General features: G+C 38.0%; 1 protein-coding gene across 1 annotated transcript in view; it reads left to right on the top strand.

The window, feature by feature from the left end:
- Nucleotides 1-20,096, top strand: part of Ttc6 (tetratricopeptide repeat domain 6) — a 166,170-nt gene that overhangs the window by 51,267 nt on the left and 94,807 nt on the right. The window contains exons 5-7 of the mRNA XM_090345129.1: nt 5,523-5,656; nt 8,070-8,261; nt 13,473-13,608. Of these exons, the coding sequence (XP_090201255.1) occupies nt 5,523-5,656; nt 8,070-8,261; nt 13,473-13,608 (462 nt within the window). The remainder of the gene's footprint in view (nt 1-5,522; nt 5,657-8,069; nt 8,262-13,472; nt 13,609-20,096) is intronic.

Genomic DNA, 20,096 nt, shown 5'->3' with positions numbered 1-20,096 from the left:
TGGGCTGGTATAGAACTATGATCGTCACATCTCAGCCTCCTCAGTAGCTAGGGTTACAGGCATGAGCCACTGGCCTGGCCATAAACTTATTTTAAAATGTTAAGCATTAGTAGTATTTTGAAAAGGTTCTTTCCCCAGCATATCATCTTAATGGTCACCGGAACACATTGTCTGTCTGAGTAACTCAGATGGGTGCCCTGCTTGGGTGAGAGCCTTCCTGATCCACTAGCTCCCTGAGGATTTGTTCCTGATGTTCCTTATCCAAGTCAACTGGACATTATTAGTTCTACAACTCTTGCCCATGATTCTGGAGTCTGAAACCTGGGCTTTATCTGTGACTTATCACTTCCCTAGCCTTTCGCATACAATGAGTCTCCAAAAACTTAAATTATCCTTAAATATTGTTTTAGTTGCTCTCCTCTCTGGTATGTGTCCTGGTGACCTTATGTCTGGATTAGTGTATTTTGGTTTTTCTTCAGTTTCTGAGCTCTACTTTCTGAGGTTTATCCTGTATAATACTAGCCTGTTGAGCTCGTGGGGAAAAGTTAATAACAAGGGAGATTTACAAGTAAGAATTTACTAGAGAAACCCTACCATTGATCTCCATGAGGAAGGTCTTAATCTGCGGTGACGACCAACTCCATCAGCAGTCCTGCTGTCTGTCTATCTGAAGCAGGACTTTAGTATGCTACGAAGCCAGCCAAGGCTAAGGTACCCACCTGAGGTGATTCCTGTACTTAGACTGACGCGCTCTTGGCATGTAGAGATGATGTCATCTGGATGAAAAGTGGTAGGCTCTGGGACTCAGAGGTAGGATCTTCATAGACTCTGCTTAAACATACTAAAATGGGAAGCTACTCGGTATGTCAGAGAACGAAGCAGATATTCTTCAACACCATAGCCAGTCAGCAATTTAAGTCTATCTTAGAAAAGTCCAATAATACTGTTTTGGCTTATGATGATTTCTGTGAAATATTATTTGAGAAACTGTGGAAAATTACATGTTCCTAGTTAAAAAGAGACAATGCTTTCCTAAGGTTAACTAGAATTGAGTGCTTACTGTCCTAGACAATTTGATAATGTTTGATAATGTTTCCCCCCACCCCAAAAACTTACCCTTTACTATCACTTCATTTCATAATTGAAAATAATAGCTGAATCATGAGAAGATATATCACTTGTCTTAATGCAAACACCTAACTTAGTTGTAGAGACACGTCTGACAGAGGAATTTGAATCTTGGAATTTCAGTTTTAGAGTGTTGCCATACTGCCCATTTATAACAGGAAATAACAGAGTTCTAGTTAAGTCTAAGAATACAGGCTTGAGCTAAGCATGATGGCACATAAGCTGCAATTTGAACACTGACAAAGCTAAGTAGTCCAACATGGGTGATATAGTGAAAGAGAGAGTGATGAGAGAGCAGATAGAAAGGAGACAAAAGGAAGGAGAGAGAGAGAGAGAGAGAGAGAGAGAGAGAGAGAGAGAGAGAGAGAGAGAGAGAGAGAGAGAGAGAGAGAGAGAGAGGGAGGGAGGGAGGGAGGGAGGGAGAGAGAGAGAGAGAGGGGAGAGAGGGAGAGAGAGAGAGAGAGAGAGAGAGAGAGAGAGAGAGAGAGAGAGAGAGAGAGAGAGAGAGAGAGAGAGAGAGAGAGAGAGAGAGAGGGAGAGAGTCTGGAGCAATATTAGGGAGGATTTCAGAAATGTCATGGAAACATCACTGAAAGTATTTCTGTGATTTATTCCCTCAAATGGTTACCAAGAATGTTACTTTCATTTGTGTTAACATCTCAAGAACAATGATTATATATAAACTTTAACCCTGTGTGTGGGCTATGAGGTTAACCTGAGCATCTCGGGATACCACAGGAGTGATGAATAATATATTTCAAAAAACTGAGATGGATTTGAGAGGAAAATAAGAGTTTGGGACATAAAAAATAAATAGATCTAGCAGAGAGGGATTATACATGTACATTGCATGCCTTTAGCTGTTTGGATAGATGCTGGAAGGCCTCCTTTAACAAAAAGTAGAGAGCTTGGATAATCCTATTCCATTGGCCATTTCTATTCTCAGATGCTCATTAGTACTCTGGGCTAAGTCATTACCAGTAATGATGGCTGCCTGAAGAGATGAATGAGAGTTTTAGAAAGGAAAATGTAACCAAAATAGATTTGATCATGTGATATGGAATTCTAAGTGGAAGACAGTTTAGAAATCCCCCCAAATTCTCACCAAACAATTATGAGTGATTGACTTCATCAAGTCTTAAAATGTGCAAGTGATCAAAGAAAAATGCATATCCTCAAGTAAACCCAAATGTGACATGTGTCTGTAAAATTTAGTACCAAGAAGGCTGAGCTCTGAAATGGATTGAGGCTTGTGAAGAACATGAAGAATACAAAAGGTGGTTTCATGTTAGTTTTGCAGCAAAGTGGGGGTGGGGGAGAATGACAACCTGTTGTTATGGATTAATCATGTAATGACAGCAAATGACAAAGCAGCCTTAATGTAGGTTTGGAAAAATGCTATGGTTTGAAATGAACAGAATATGTGACAGAAAGGGAAGCTGAAAAACTCATACTTCACTTGTTAACTCTGACAAGGAAAGTGATCTTTAGTTTAGAAAGAAGAGAATAAAAGTTGATTTTAAAAAGCCCTTCAATCCCAAGGTGTATGAAAGATTTGGAGTTAACACAGACCCAGTAGGCCTGGAGAGGTAATTTTCTCCTGCCAGGCTCAGCAGTGACTTTGAGAAATTGTTGCAGTGGAAAAAGTGCTGGAAGGCGGAAGGCCTACCTGTCCCCGCAAATCTGGCTTTTCTTTTTTGAAGGTAAAGGTTTTGATTTCTACAATGGATGTATTGTTTTTCAATGAAACTATAGAATGATCAAGGAACCTATTAAATAAATTGTGCTTGAACCCTCATATAAACATAGGAAGGGTAGCCCGGCACTGGTGGCTCACATCTGTAATTCTAGCTACTCAGGAGGCTGAGATCTGAGGAACAAGGTTCAAAGCCAGCCTGGGCATGAAAATCTTTGAGACTTATCTTCCATAAATCACTAGAAAAATCCAGACATGGTGCTGTGGCTCAAAGTGGTAGAGCACTAGCTTTAAGTTGAAGAGCTCAGGGATGGTGCCCAGGCCCAGAGTTCAAGTCCCATGACTGCCAACCCTCCTCCCGCCCGCCAAAAAAAAATAGAAAGGGTAATCAGTTTTAGCAAGCATTCCAGAATTTCTACACTAAATATCAGAAGAGTGACTAAATATCACAGGCCCTGCAACCACATTTCCAGGGACAGAATTCTTTTTCTCTTCTTTACTAGTGGTGTGACCTTAGCCAGATTATTGAACTGCTGGCATGTTTATGTTGTTTTCCCAAAGAGAATGACAGTGCCTCTCTCTTTATGTTGTGAGGGATGTATGTTCCTAGCACACAGAAAACTCAATAGATATGAGTGATTATTATCATCCTCTGAACTTAAGCAATCTATTTTTTCCTCATCTTGTACTTCATTTTTTTAAAAGATTTATTTTAAAGGTGATACACAGAGGGGTTATAGTTATGTAAGGCAGGTAATGAGTACATTTCTTTTTGAACCATGTCACCTTTCCTCTCATTTTCTCCTAGGAACAATTTATTTATGAAAGCCTTTTAAAAGTATAATAAATGGGATAGTAGTTATGGGAACCGAGGGATGGATTTCTAATTAGCATCGTTAGATAGAATGTAAATGATGAAAGAAATGATGAAATAATGTTTTTGACAGGCACTGTTTCATGCATAATTAGGGTATGACAGTACCTAGTAGAATGCCATATGACTATGTCTTGTTTCTACGTATATTTCTGTAATCTAGATGAAAAGGGACTACTTACAGGATTTACAGGTAACACCTAAAACATGACCAGTAAAATTTGTTTGGTCACATCTCTGACAAAACTTAATCGGGATAAATATATGTAAGACTCTGTCGTTGAGCCCATCAACAAAATAGGATGACAGGGCTCAATAGTAGCAGTGATGAAAGATTTCAGGGTTTTAATCAATAATGCCATTTTTGCTAGGAATACAAATGGTTGACAGAGGTCATGAGAGAGAATCATCTTTCTACTGATGATCTAATCCTACCACACCTCAAATACTGTGTTCAGATCTGAGTGTCCAACCCCAGGGAAAACTTACAAATTAGAGAATGTTTGAAAGAAAATATTCAGGATGATAACACATGGTACTTTGAAGTAATATCGAGTAGAATTGAAGGGATCGGGATGCTTATCTGGAGGAAAAGCAGACCCAGAGGAATCAGCTACATTCATGTATTGATTTGACTGTAGAATAGAAGAGAGTTAGGTCATGCCTGTAGGTTTCTGAGGTTTGAATTGGCACTGGTGGAATGATTAGGCTCCATAATAAAGAAATAAACAAATTCTAGCAACTGTAAGAATTTCAAAGAGAATATGACTAAATCTGTATATATCAAGCTCTCTGTACCGGACAGTGTTTAAGGTAGTTGATGACTGACTGAAGGTAGAGGTACTGTAGTGAAAATTCAGACATTAATTTGTGAGTAAGATGGAATGAATGCTGAGTGCACCTTGAACTTTCATTATTTTTTATTATAGTGGGCTATTGTAATAGCTCATTTGTCTTTTTAAAAAATTTTAAGTCAAAACAAGGCCAAAATTTGCATCTTATTTATTCTCATTTATAAGAGCTGTTTGTCTGGCCCTTTCCTACTATGTAATCATATCTTCCTGCTTCAGCCCCACCCCAAGACCTCCCTGCTCTCTTCCTGAAAACAAGTCTTAAAAATACAGAAAAAGCTTTGCATGAATGATTACTATAAGTTCTGCAAAAATTGCAGGAAATCCAGGAAAACATTACTCGCAATACTTGTAACTATTGAAGATTTTGTTATTTATGAGACAGAATATATTTAGGCTTAGTCAAGCAGAATGAAAAGAAGTACAACTGTCAGAAGTACAAATTGATAAATGTACTCAAAATAGTAATATAAATCATTATATTATGCTTATAACCAAAGACAGACCAAACCTTAAGAAACTAATGACAAAATTATGACAAGAAAATAATGAAAAAATTAAAAAAACGCTGACTGGTGTAGGGTAGGTAGGAAAAAAAAAGATAAAAAGATGCAAAAGAAAAAAAAATAAGTCTGAGTAGCTGGAATGTAACTCATGAAAAAGTGTTTGCTTAGCATGTATGAACCTCTTGGTTGAATCACGAGCAGTGGGGAAAAACAAGCAAGTGAGGCAAAAATATTCATGGTAATAAATGAAAATTATTGTAAGGCAAATATGTACTATGTTTTCATTTCTAAGAAGTTTTATACTTAAAATTTAGGAATGGCGTTTAGAAGGAAAGAACTCAATTTTGGATTTATATTGTTGTAAAGTGAACATGAAAACAAAGACCCTAAGATGAACTCCTAAATATGAGCAGATGATCTTTTAGCATTATAACTTTCATTAACAGCTTATTTTCTGTTTTCTTAAGGTAGACTCATCAAAACTCTTGCAAATCCAAGGTAAAGAAATAAAACCAATACAGAAAACTGAATTTGAAATTCCATTACTGAGTTCAAGAAAGTCTTTAAAGGCCAGATGGCACCGTCACAGACGAACTAAAAGGTAACTTTATTAAATTTACAAATTTTACCATCTGAGTAATAGTCATTAAGTAGCTTGAATCATGAAAATGTATATTTTAGAAAAGGAAAACTCAAAGTGTTAGTAATTCCTATATGATATCTGAGTTTAATTTCCTAAAGACAAAGTTGGTAACAGATTTTAGAGTTAGGATTGGGCTTTACTACATGCTTTTTCCTATTATAGTTTTTACAAAATACACTTTATAAATGTAATTAAAATGGAACTAAAGGCAGCTTTTTGAGGGACTAAAGGAAATGAAAAGTTAGCATGTTATGTTCCATATTTTGGGCCACTTCAATAATTGGCTAGCAGTAATTGCTTCTCATATCCGTTAATTTTGTTATGATAAAGTAAAAGACAACCCATAATGAATGTTTCTAGGCTAATCATGCTGGAAATTGAGATGGCTTCCCCCTCTCTCATTGCATGTTTTATACTGCAATCTATATTTTAATGGGGTTTCTTGTTACACAAGAATGTACAATTTTGGACAGTAGTGTGTAAAGATATTGTAGGGGATGGTTTACCTTTTGCCATTCACCTTGTTGAAACTTCAGTTTTCTCCTTGTTTCACTAGAAGAGCTTTATTGGTTGGTTTATTCTAGATTATTCTTCATTTAACTGTTTATGGGGCTTTAAAGAAGCTTTAATTATTAGCTTTTGTTGTTGCTTAGGGCACTGAAAAGCATGTTGGACATGGAAGACAGCTGTTTTTATGGCTAGCCTACACTTTGTAAATGGATGTTACTCACTATTTAGTGGCTGAGAATAGACTCATGGGAAAAGAATTCCAAAGTTGATGAAACAGGGGAAGTGGCATTTAAGTGACCCTGTACATGCCACTGCTTATCTGCATTGCTTTGAGCTCATTTAGTTAGGAAGATTATGTATTAAAACAAACAGTGACAGCAGACAACAAGCATTTTACTTTCAATAAATAGTTACTGTCAGATTATCAATGAAGCAGAAACGTCTTGATTTTAACCCCCCCTAAAACTCCTTGCATTTAGTGCATTAAGCAAAGTAGTGTGGCCACACACAGAGCTAGGGGCTTTTCTTTTTTTATGTCAGCATTTCAAAGAATGACAAATAGTCCTGCTTAAGGAGATTGTGCTGTAAAAACACATAACCTTTCTTGAGCATGCTCAAAATATTTCTAGATCTTATTGATATGTGTAATGTTATTTTAATTCATTGAAGCCAAAATTAGAAATTTCCATTACAGACAAAAGAATGAAATGCAAAGGAAGGAAAATCTTGTTGTTTCAAAAGGAAAGAAAATCTTGGGAAAATGTTCCTGAAAGTCTTTAATTCACAGCTCCTTTTCCTTAGACCAGCTATTAACTTTTCTCTGGTGACTTGCTCTTGAATGGGATTCTTGGGAATCTAGCTCTTGGTGGCAGGTTATTTAGCTCAATAACCTCCCTTGATTGCCTTACTAATTTATGTTGTTAGACTATAATGGGATCATAGGAATTCAAACCTGTTTTAATGCTTTGTAAAGGAAAAAAAGTGAGTAATGTAATCTCAAGCACATTCCACTAGCCAGGACCTGTCCACAGCAGAATGATGATATAAATGAACCTGACATGAGGTTCACCTGGCGTGCCCCCCTCTCTCTGTTGAAACTATTTTTTTTAAAGGAATTCAGAAGCCAGGTAGTGATGGCTCATGCCTGTAATCCTAGCTACTCAGGAGGCTGAGATCCGAAGCCAGCTCAAGCAGAAAAGGCCTTGAGACTCTCATCTCCAATAAACTACTCAGAAAAAGCTGGAAGTATCACTGTGGCTCGTGAGGTAGAGTGATAGTGATGAACACAAATAGGCTCAGGGACAGTGCTAGGCCTTGAGTTCACACCTCAGGACTTGGCACACACACACACACACACACACACACACACACACACACACACACACGAACCCAGAGTGCTTGAAGCCCTGTTCTAGATATAACCTTCACTCTCCCAGTTGCCTCTCTGCCTTACACATTTGTAAATGCTTTCGACTCACTTCTTCTCTTTTATGTTTATAAACTTCATATTGGGTCCCCTGCTGGTTTGGAAAGGCCACAGACCACTTGCTGTACATGACTGAATCACAACCACAGTGTGCCCAGCACTAGGATAGCAGCTCTACAGTGCAATTAGTAACAACGATGAATATGGAGGAAGTATTCCTGGAGAGAACCCCCAGACCAAGAATCGTATAGTGTGCTTCAAAATAGATCTTGCAAAGGCAAGAGCTAGGAATTTTCCAGTGTTTCTAAAAACTTCCAAGGAAACCTGTGTTTAGGCATTAGAACGGAGATCTGGAGTCAGACACTGCCAATTTCCAACTCTGTATTTTTGCTAATACCATAATGAATGAAGCTCACGTTCTTTCCTTTCCTCCAGAATGTTACCAGACTTCATCCCTCCTCATATTCATGAACTGTGTAATGCGGCCCCAGCCCAGGAGCTGCCGACTGAGCTGTTCCTGGCTTCTCGAGTGCTCTACACTCCTGACAAGATAAACCACAAGAACATGCTTAGAAACCTCGGGCGATCTTTCTTAAGTGATCGCTTTACAGATGAGCAAAGAGAGAAGTAAGAGAATCTTAAAATACTAAATATTCAGCTAAGTAAAACTCTCCCCAATATGAAATGTTAACAATAGTTTACAAGATCACTTTTTCTTCCCCTTACAGCATTGTTCATGACATACCTATATTTGTCTTATGTGCTCTGAATCCATTTCCTCAAATATGATTTTTAGTAAAAATTGGAGCTGTTTACTAAATTCTTTCCTAGCTTAAAAAAATCACTTCACTTCCTGGGGTTCAGTAACTACATGAAGCTTTTGTTTGCATCCCTAAAAGAAAAGAATGCAAATCATTTACTTTTTTTTTGTTAGACAAAATATATGTTGAGGATTCGGGTATCAATGATAATTTTATGCATCTAAATTCCAACTTTTTTTTGTACTGGAACTAGTACCTCACACTCACTCAGCGTTTTCCTTCACAGCTGGTACTCTTGAGCCATGCCTACAGTTCTGTTTTATGCTTGTTAAGGACATATGAGTCTCGGGTTTATCTGCTCAGCATGGCTTTGAACCATGATCCTTAAGTCTCAGTCTCTTGCATTCTAGATGTGAGACACTGACATTTGGAGAGTCATATTTTAATGCATCAAGCCTCTGTTTGGCAATTCTTTTGATAAAACACACGGGAAACATTTTTGGAGATTTCAGAACTATTTTAGTATGTTTTATAAAAAACAGTAGCTCAGGATAAGGTTCTGAACTACTGAAGGAATGTCTCTGAAACGCTTAAAATCGGGAGTAGAAAGTATGAAATTCAACATGTTTTGTAGTGCTGTGAAGTTTGAACTCAGGGCCTCATGCATGCTAGACAAGTGAACTACAGCCCCAAATGCTGAGCCTGTACAGTTCTATTAGCACTTTGCAAGCTCAGCATAATTTTGAGGACTTAAAGCTTCTATTGATCATGTAAAGTGGGAAAAACTCTAGTTTCTTTCCAATTCTAATTGTTTTCTTCAAGTAGATCTCACTTTCTTTTTTCCATGAGAGTCAATAAATGGTCTATTTGATAATGATAATTCTTAGCAATTTGTTCCTAAGTACCAAATAAGAAATTAATTTAAGTACTGAATATTTAATTTGCTAGCATCCCTCTTGTGAGGATTACCTTGCTAAACATAGCTTAACCTTTTCTGTTGAGCTTACAAATTTGAAGAAATGTATAATTTTCCTCCACTAACGAGGAGTTCTAAAGAAAGGTAATTGTGAGTACAAAATTAGTACCTTTTTCATTCTCTAGAGCAGTTCACTCCAGATTATAAGGATACTTGTGATTACATAGTTTTAGTGTTTTCCTGATTCTGTGTATAGTAATTGGTTAATTGGGACAAAATGAAGGCTATTTTAGTAGAAGTATAAAAATATATGTATATATACATACATATATATTTAAATTTATTTGAAATAGCAAGCTATGATTCAAACTTATTTTCTTTTGGTAGTACTAGGGTTTGAACTTGGGTCCTCAGATAGATACTGTACCATTTAAACAATACCTTCGGTCTTTTTTACTCTGAACGTGGTCTTAAATTGTACTCTGGATTCTAATCTGTTTATTCTTCCTGCTATAGCTGGTATGACAAATATGCTGTCAAGTTTCTCTGCTAAGTTGGGTCTTTTGAACTTTTAGTCTTGTTTGGAACCATTTTTCTGATCTCAGCCTCTTTTTGGTTTCTTTACTATATCTTAAAATCTTAAAAATCACCAATAAGTTGTATCTTTCTACTTTTTTCCTCTTCATTTTAAAAATTCTGAATACTCATTCTCCTATTTTCAATCCTTAACACACAGAAATCATCCAAGGAGGATAGACTCTCTAGTTACTTAGAAAGATGAATACTTAAACACCGGCAGTTGTCTTTGTTCTTTTGCCATGTACATTTGGAACCAGAACCTCTGCTGATAGTAAGATAGGGATCCTACCTTGTTCTCTCCTTAAAATGGAAAATTCTGCTTTTGAGTTAAGACCAGGTATGAGAGGGTTTGATCACTGTGTGACATTTAGCTGATTTTATTTATGTCACTTCAGAAAGCACTGAAGTGGCAGGGCTCATGCCTATAATCCTAGTTAAACATGAGCCTGAGATTTGAAGCTTGCCAACCTGGGAAGGAAAGTCTGTGAGCCTCTTATCTCCAGCCAGAAATGCCTGAAGTGAAGCTGTGATTCAAGAGATAGAGTTCTAGTCTTGAGCAAAAAAAACACAGGGCTAATTCCCAGGCCCAGAGTTCAACTCCCTGAACCAGCACAAAAATGGGTGCAGGGGGTGGGGAGGATGGGGGAAGGAAGCATTGGAGTCTATGGATCCTTATCTCCCATTGTCCTTCCTATTAGAAAGTGCCATTGTTCTATGCCAAATCTTTCTGATGCCAGTTATAGATTATCATTACTTCAGTCTGCCATGCTTCATTTGTGATATTGTGCTTTGTCTTCTGGCATTTTTTCCTTCCAGCCCATGTTCCCATGCCCCTCATCTCTCAGGCCTCACCTAGCCTCACCTTTGTCCTTATTTGACCTTATTACGTGCTGCATGCCTACCTAAGGTATTACAGCAAAGACTTCTTATACCATAGTTGTAAGCCCCGTTTGAAGTCTAGCTGGTAATCTGCATTCCAGAAGTACATGTATCAGTCATGAGGTATCTTGACATTCGTCTATCCTATGTTTTTTCTGTTATGCATTAGGAGACTGAGGCAGAATTATGCACCACAAACCACAGCTGCTGGCAGAGTGAGAATCATAATCATGAGTACCCTGAGTTACATTTCTATTATGTTCACTTTGAATAAATGGCTCATTAGTACGCCTTATATGTACATAATCTGGGGTGACAAAAAGTATTTTCAGTTGGTTCTATTAGATTTTGAAAAGATAGTAGTATACGAATGGCTTTTTGTTTTTGAATGGAAAGACCCCAAATGGGTATTTATTTGGAAATTTGTGTTTCTCTAACCCCATTGTGTAAAAGCCAGGGTTTTTTAAGTAAAACAATGTCATTCCACCAGATGTCACTGTTTGCATGTAACAATGAAGTTGTAGTGACTGAAAAATACAATTTCCCTTCCCCAATTATATTTGATAAAAAAGAATTCTGACTGTTTCTCTGCATATGCTTCTACAGATTCTATTTTGTTAAGGCTATATCCTGTACTTTTAACAAAGCCCATAATTCTTTTTTTTTTTCTTTTTTCTTTTTGGATCATGGGGCTTGAACTAGGCCTGGGCATTTCAGCTCAAGCCTACTGCTCTATCACTGGGCCTGGGCACTGTCCTTCAACTCTTCAGCTCAAGGCTACCGCCCTACCCTTGAGCCAAGCCCCATTTCCCATTCCCATTTTCTAGAGGTTAATTGGAGATAAGAGTCACAGGTCATTTTGTGCCTGGGCTGGCTTTGAACTCTGATCCTCAGATCTCAGTCTCCTGAGTAACTAGGATTACAGGTTTGAGCCACCGTGCCTGGCAACAAAGCCCATAATTCTTTTTTTTTTTCAAAGCCCATAATTCTTAAACCTCTGATGCAGACAGAAATCTTAAGAAGCTGAATTCTTCCAGACCTATGTCCTGGCTTTTCAAACAAGCTCTCTACAAGTTACTGTTTTCCAAACTGTTGGTTGACACACCTGTAAAATGTATTGTGTCATCAGTTCAATCCTTTGCTATAAACACTTAAAAATGCATAGAATGTAACAGTCCATTGCCTACTAAGTATCATTTTTATTTGCAAGTCATTAAAAAAGTTTCCTGCACACATTTTGTGCATTCCCTAAAAGCGTTTTTGGGTTCCATCCTATGAAGCCTCCCTCAGGCCTTGGGGCCCTCAGAAGCAAGATGCTTGTTCTAAGGACAACCCTGGAGAGCTGTCGTGCAGAATCTTTCTGAAAGAGTCCTACCAAGCTGAAGGAAACAGTGAGAGGGAGAACAGGGCTGCAAAGACAGGGGCTCATGGTCACTTTACTATAACTCTTACAATAAGAAATGTGGTTTTTTTGCTGGACTCTAGTGGCTCATGCTTACAATCCTAGCTACTCATGAGACTGAGATCTGAGGATCCTAGTTCAAAGCCAGACTGGCAGGAAGGTCCCAAAGACTCTTATCTCCAATGAACCACCTAAACGCTGGAAGTGAAACTGTGGCTCAACTGGTAGAGCACTAGCCTTGAGCAGAAAAGTTCAGGGACAGAGCTCAGGCTCTGAGATCACTCATGTTGACTCAGAAGGAAGCTTAGCTTCTTGAGCTTGCTTCTTTCCACTAGCTTCCTCACTATAATAAAAATGGTGAATTTGATACCTACCACTTACTGAGCTTGTACTGCTTAGAAAAGCATTAAAAGCCATGTTAGTCTGTATTCTGTTGCTCTAACGCAGTATCTGTTTTATAAAGAAAACAGATTTATATTGTTGCACATTTCTGGAGGCTGGAAAGCCTAAGCTTGAATAACGGTATCTGGTCAGCACCATCTCATGGTGCTTTGTTTTGGTGGGAAAATGGAAGAAAAGGAAGAACCCATGAAAGACAGAAGGAGTGCAAGCTTCCTCCCACCATAGCTAACATTCCTGCAGGAAAGACATGAATCTATTCATGAGGTATCAGATCCCATGAACCAAATACCTTCAACTGGGCTACAACTTCCAACATTGTCATTTTGGGTGGAAGGCAAGACATGATCCTCAGATGTCAGCCTTCTGGGTAGGTAAGATTACACGTATGAGCCACCAGTGCTCAGCTAGGATAGCGTTCTTCCAAAAATCACACTGCATCCAATCTTCAGTGGGAAAGACATACCGAAGACCTGATTTTTAACACAGGCTCATCCCAGTCAAACCTGCTCCAAGAAGGGAAAATTAACCTTCTGCTTCGGTTGGTGCTTTGCCTCAGTCTAAGAAGTGAAACTTTTATTGAGAGTTTGCAGTGAAGCACAGGTTAGAAATCCAAGGATGGAGAGCTATTGATCTCCTTTGTAACTAGTCATTCACAGAGCGCACTGACTATTTCAATGTAGTGAAACAAGTGTCATAAGGCATACTGCTAGAATATATGCAGATCCAAGTGTACATTGCTTTTGGATTATCATTTGGTATTATTTGCCTTTCCCCCCACCTACAGGTATAGATGTCAAATGCCATCAAGTTTATTTCAGCAGAAGCATGCAACAGAGCAAAATTTGGTTTCTTTGATCAACAGTAGTAAAAGCAAATGTATTGTTTGTGTCACCTTTTAGAATGCTATATGGAATTTCAGTGATGGAGGAGAACCAAGAGAAAATGGATATTTCAGCAGCAGCACCAGGGGAATCTCCCGAACAAAGACCTAATTGGCATGCTAGAAAAACATCCCTGAGGCTCTTGGGAGAAGAAGTAAGAATTTTCTTTAATATTAGCTTTCTCTACCTCACAGATTCTTAAACCTCAAGGTTTATGATCTTCTTGACATTCCAAAATATAAAGAACTTCAATAATTATTCATGTAAATTCTATTTTTTCATTAATCATGTTAGAAATTAAAACTGACAAAATGCTAAAATGTTTATTTGTTAAAAATAATACTAATAAGATTATGAGTTAGCAAAAATAAGGCTGTTTGTGAAAATAATTTCGGGGCATTACTACGGGCTTAGGATTGCTGGGCAAGTGCTCTAACTGGAATTTTCTGCTTTTAGTTATTTTGTTTTTGGCAAGGATCATGCACTTCTTTACCAGGCTGGTGTTGATGAGTTTCTGTTTGCCCTTCTCTGTAGTCAGGATAGCAGGTGTAAAGCAGCCCAACCCTTCCCTGGTTGAGATGGTATCATGTGAATTTCTTTCCCCCTAGCTGTGATCCTCTTGCTCTCCACCTCCCAAATGCCCAGGATTAAGAGCGTGAGTCACTGTGCCTGATGCCTGTGTTTTTAAATACAGATAGAGTAAACTATGATTGTTATAGTTAATTATTCTTCTATGGGTGCCTTTACTTTTTGCCATAAGGAAAACAGCTAAATTCTCAAGACTGCTGCTATATTCAGTTTTGTGGTGATTCTAGTGGAAATATATGAGAAAATTTCTGGTCTTACAACAGATGGGTAATTGGAAAAGAGCAATTTTTCAATAGCCATTGCTTATATAATTGTAGGCATTATTCTTTTAAACAAATGCAAGTTTCTTGAGAGATAGTTGGGATACTGCCACTTCTGGGCAAGATAGGTTATGATCATTTTCCTTATTTAGTTTGTTGCCTAGCACAACAAAAAGTCTGGGACATTACATAGGAATACTCTAAAAGTGGAGCAAAAGAAGCACAGTAGCTATGATCTAAAGGAGTTATAGAACGACATGTAAGTGAATCTTATTCCTGAGTTTTCTTTTTGCTTCATATAAGTTGAAAAAGAAAAACAATAATCTGGAACACTAAGAGCTTAAATTAAAAAAAAGCCCAATGAAAACTTATTAGCAGAATCCAAAAAGCAGGCTAATATATTAGAATAAAACATTTTAAAAATGGTGATTACTCTTCTCTAGCCAAACCTGCATGACAGGAAGAGTTCCCCTCACTTCCCACATTTGCTGGTAAAAGCCTCCTGTTTGTCCTTTACCCATGTTCCAAGGTATGCCAATACTGTTGAACAAGCTGGCTGAGTATGAGTCTGTGCTATAGCTTGGTCTCCTTAAAGCTCATGCATTTAAGGCTCGGTGCACAGTGTTCAGTCGCAGGGCTTTTGAAAAGACTGGGTCATGAGCTCTCTGATTTCATAAATGGATCAATCCTTGGCTAGATTTATAATCACTGAATTATTGGAAGGTGGTGAAGGCTATAGAAGGAGAGCTGATTGGAGGAAGGTAGTCACTGTCCCTATGCCTTTGAAGATATATCTTGTTCTCAGACTCTTGTTCTTTTTGTCTCCATGCTTCCTGTCTGCCTTGAGATGAGCAAGTCTGGCATGTCCCAGCATCACTACCATGCTGTTTTAGCTTTGTCTCAGGCCTAAAAAATAGATCTAGCTGACCAGGGAATGAAACTCCTGAAACTGAGGCACAATATATTTGAGATTCCTCCTGGAAATTGCTTTCTTCAGTTATTTTATCACAGAATTAAAACCTGACTAATACAAATCAGGGCTTTCATCCTAGTAGAGTTGTGAGGAAGATTCCTTTTCCTACTTGAAGGGGAGACCACATGGAACTCTGTTTCCACTCTCAGTGGAGCCATTCCTCCTACTCCCCACTGCGGTATTAGCACAGGAGATCTACCTAGCAGTGTGTCAACAAACACTAAAAGAAGGCTCATGATGTAAGTTCACAAATGTCCAGATTTTAATTTGAAAACCACTGATCACACTAATAGCTAGGAAAAACTCACCTTGAATATAAAAACCCAGTCCATGCATGGATTGCTAAACGATGTTACAATTTTCTGATGAAAAAATTAAAGCCACCATCACACTCTTGCTGCAGTGAGCAATTATGAACACCTTCGCAAAAAGTTTACAGACAATGCTTTCTGAAAGAAATATAACTGAAAATGTTTGTTGCAACTGAAATCTGAAATCCTATCAATGACTTATTTTGCATGTTATAGAACATTAAAATCTATTGATTTGTCTTAGACACTGAATGAATCTTTTTCTACTGTGTGGTTTTATAACACCATTGACTACCTAGAAAATATTGTTCATCAATTTTAATAGCTTTTGAAATGTTGGTATGCTTTACAATGAATACAATAGTAAAATACTTACAATTAGTGTTGCAAAAGTCCTAGCAATGGAAATCAAGGAAGGGTCATAGTGAGGGCTATGAATTTTCCAAAATTTGGATTTTTTTTGGTTCAAAAGCTTCAATTTTTATTTTATTTTATTTTTAAAATTAGCTACTCAGGGGCCTGAGATCTGAGGATCATGGTTTGAAGGCAGCCTGGCAGGAAAATTCATGTAATTCTTAACCTCCAGTTAAATACCAAAAATGTATAGATATAACTCAAGTGGCAGAGCTCTAGCCTTGAGCATAAAAACTCAGTGAGTTCAAGCTGAGGTCCATCCATGTGTGTGTGTCTCTGTATGTGTGTATGTGTTGTGTGTGTGTGCACGCAATCACACATGTGTGCTTGCGTGCACACACATATGATAACACCCCCCCAAATAAATTAAAATAAATTTAAAAAATTTAATTTGATTTTTGGTACTACATTTTAACTCCGGGCCTTATGCTTGTTCAGCTTGTGCTCTTACACTTGAACTATGCTTCTAGTTTAGCTTTTTGCAGATCACTGAAGATGAAGTCTGATGGACTTTTAGGCTCAGACTAACTTCCAATCACAATTCTCCAGATCTCAGCTTTTTGAGTAGGTAGGATTACAGATATGAACCACTGGTGCCCAGTGGGTACTAAAAATTTGGTACCCAAATTTTTATTGTCCTAAGTAGTCTGAATCATTCGGTTCAAACTGACAGGCTTCTATCGTTCCTTTATAGGAAAGCAATTGCTACATGACCTGAGTCTTATTTATCATTCATTATTTATTTTTCATATTTATTTATTTATTCATTCATCCATTCCTGTGTCTGGGATTGAATCCTCAAGCTTTTGCTGAGCTTTCTTAGTCAAGGCTGGTGGTCTATCACTTGGGCTTCCTCTAGTCTAACCCAATCTCATTCTCAGTCTTCATAGTTTATTAATCAAAACAGTACCTTCAGTTCACAACTCACTCATTTCTTCCGGCTTCACCCGCTTTCAGTGGCAGACACAGCCATATCGGTGTGCTCAGATCACTCTTCACATTGACTTGGAAAAAAGATTTGAATTGAAAGGCTGAGAGTTCGTAAAATTAATGATTTTTTTCCTGCTGCTTAGAGGGCTTTTTAAAGGAGTTTTGCCAGAATCCAGGCAAAAAAGCACTGTCAATTTTGTTGATATATATATATATATATATATATATATATATCTCCATCAGTGTAAATGTCAACACAGTGAAAAAGGCAAATAACCTTTTCCAGGGTCTCATACTACATTTTCAAAGCTGGTGTTATGCCTTATGCTTCATTTATGTGAGACTAACCTTACCACTGAAATTAATACGCATGTATGTCTTTCTCTCTCCACGAACACAGTGCTCTGACCTTAGGTCTATCCATGTGATCATGAGTGATTGTCCTGCAAGGTAATATACACATTGTAAGCTGGAGGCTCTGCAGGTGTAGGTAGACATTAAATTAAGCTAGGATGCTTTATAGTTACTATTTCATTTTGGTATATATCCCTGGCCTGCCTGTAAAATTCTAGCTGCTACAAATATTATTGTTTCTATTCATTTTCCTACATGTCTTCTTAGAACTTTTTGTGTTTGGCAGAGTAAACTAATTCACCATGACTGTTGTTTCTTTACTAATTTAATTGTATAAATTCTCTTCTGAGTACTGTTGGCTAGCCTCTCCTTTTGAGGTTTGCGTCTTACATCAGTAAGACACAGGCAGTAAAATTACAGGCAGTAATTTTTTCCTGCCTGCTTAAATTGCTATAAATCTGCTTCTGACACTGGAGGAGTTACTGCACCATATACAATATGTCATGGTGTACCTGAAATCTCAATTTCTAAGTGATTTCTGGAAGATATGTCATCAGATTTGGGAGGAATTTGTTCTTTTTTAGCCATGACTCACTGGCTTTGGGTGTTCACATTGAGAGTTTTTATTTATATGGTTTGGACTTCATCTATTACTCCAGGAATTTTGTATCATGTCCACTCTATAGAAGCTGGCTTCTAATACCTAGGGTTAATAGTAAATGCTATAGTTGTGCTTGAAGATTGACAATCATTTATGATCAGTTTTCTTCTGTTACAAGTATTCTTTATAGGAGGAAGATGCATAGTCCAAGTAAATGCTATTGAAGTCAATAAAAAGTTTAAAGGAGTGATTAAGATTGAAGTCCTTCATATTCATGTATAAAATAGAATATTGATGCCTGTTAAAGTTGTTCTCTATTATATTATAGCCACTCAGTTACTTGGGAGTGGGAGATTGGAAGATCCTGGTTTAAAGCCAGCCCACGCAATAGGAAGCTTCATGTGACTCCTCACCCAGTGGCTAGATGAAGTAGAGCACACACTTGTCATCCCAGACAGAGCACACTGGCTGGGCAAGGTAGCAATGCCCATGTCATTTCCAATTAAACTGGGAGACACAAGTAGAAGGATTGCAGCCAGAGCACCACATATGAGTTGAGAGCCTACTTTGATTGTCAGCAAGAAACCCTGAGTTCAATACTGGGTACTGCCCAAAGCAAAATAAAAGCAATTGTTTTGCCAGATGTGAGAAGGATGAAATCTGAGGATTGCAGTTTGATGTCAGTCAGAGCAGGAAAGTCTGTGAGACTCTCATCTCTAATTAACACTACAAAGTGTGGAAGTGGAGTTGTGGCTCAGTTGGTAGAGTGCTAGCCTTGACAAAATGAAACTCTGAGACAGCACCTAGGTCCTGAATTCAAGTCCCATAATTCATACATATACACCTCCCCCCCAAAACCTCCAGTTGTTTTAGAAAAAGGGAAGTAGGAAGAAGTAGTACAGGGCATGGATTTGAACAAAGTATATTATTTGCACATATGGAAGGATTCTAGTGAAATGTCTTTGTATAATTGATGCATACCAGTAAAAAAGAAGATCGACCTAGAGCCTTAGAGAGAAAGGGAAATGATGGAACTGGGAGTGGAAATAATGGGTGGGATGTGGAGAGAACGAGGAGCCAGAGGAGTGGTGGGGTTCCTTTACAAGTGCCCCTGGATGTGCCCAGTGTTTGAGAGGACAACTGGGACTTTGCATTAGCTCCTCCTCATTCTATTAAGTTTGCTAGTTGACTCGCATGACTGAGGAAGAGATAAAATGCTTTCTTACCCACCTCAGTAGGAAGTCAGGCAAGCCCTCTTCTGCATTCCATCAACCCGGATGTCCCTCCTCTTCGTGAGAAAAACATATTTCCACATGCTTTCAGGATGATATAATTTGTAGATTCCTTGAGGTCAGGAAATCTATTAGCATGGAGTCAGAAAGTTTTAGATTTCAGTCTGTAGCCTTTACTGGCTGAATGGTTCTAGTAAATGGATTGACTTCATCATGCTCTCCTGTGACATGAGTGTGGTAACATGACTTTGTTATTTTTGTTTGTGAGATGTCGTGGGCCAAACTAGGTCCTCTCCATCCAAATTTATATGATGGAGTCCTGTCACCACAGTATGTCAGAATGTGACTTTATGTGGAGTCAGGGCCTTTGAAGACGTGACTAACTTAAACTGATGCCCATCTTAAAGTCTCTGATGTGACATGATTGGTGTCTTTAGAAAAGAAAATGTGAGACACATAGTGAGAGACCATGTGACTACACAGAAGGAAGATAATTGTCTATAGCCCAACCAGGTCTCCCTGGACACAAGAATATCAAGCCCTTGACCTCGGACTGATAACTCATAACTGTGGAAAATTACATTTTTGGTAGTCAAGATAACAAAAGTCAGTAAAAACAGTATTGCCAGTAATACCATGCTTTCAAATAACGATTATGTTAAGAGATTACCACATTTTCTTTAAGCTCTTTTCATGAATGCCTGATTCTTTCTTTCTTTCTTTCTTTTTTTTTTGCTCAAAACCACTTTTTAAAATTAGTTTTCTCTTGTTTGGTATGTTATTATTTTGTTAGGGAAACATTTATTTTTTAGAAGAGTTTTGGACTTGCAGATGATGTGTAAAGATAATAAGGACATTTCCTGTATCATCCAGTACCTTGATTCTGCTAGTAACAGAGAGTAGATTGAATGATTATCTCCAAAAATGAACTCTCAGGTTCTAACCCATGCTGCTCTGAATGGGACTTCAATTTGAAGTG

This window comes from Megascapheus bottae, chromosome 14, assembly GCF_031878675.1.
Source record: "Megascapheus bottae isolate mThoBot1 chromosome 14, mThoBot2.hap1, whole genome shotgun sequence".
In the NCBI taxonomy this organism is placed as follows: domain Eukaryota; kingdom Metazoa; phylum Chordata; class Mammalia; order Rodentia; family Geomyidae; genus Megascapheus; species Megascapheus bottae.
This window is presented reverse-complemented; position numbering and strand designations above follow the sequence as displayed.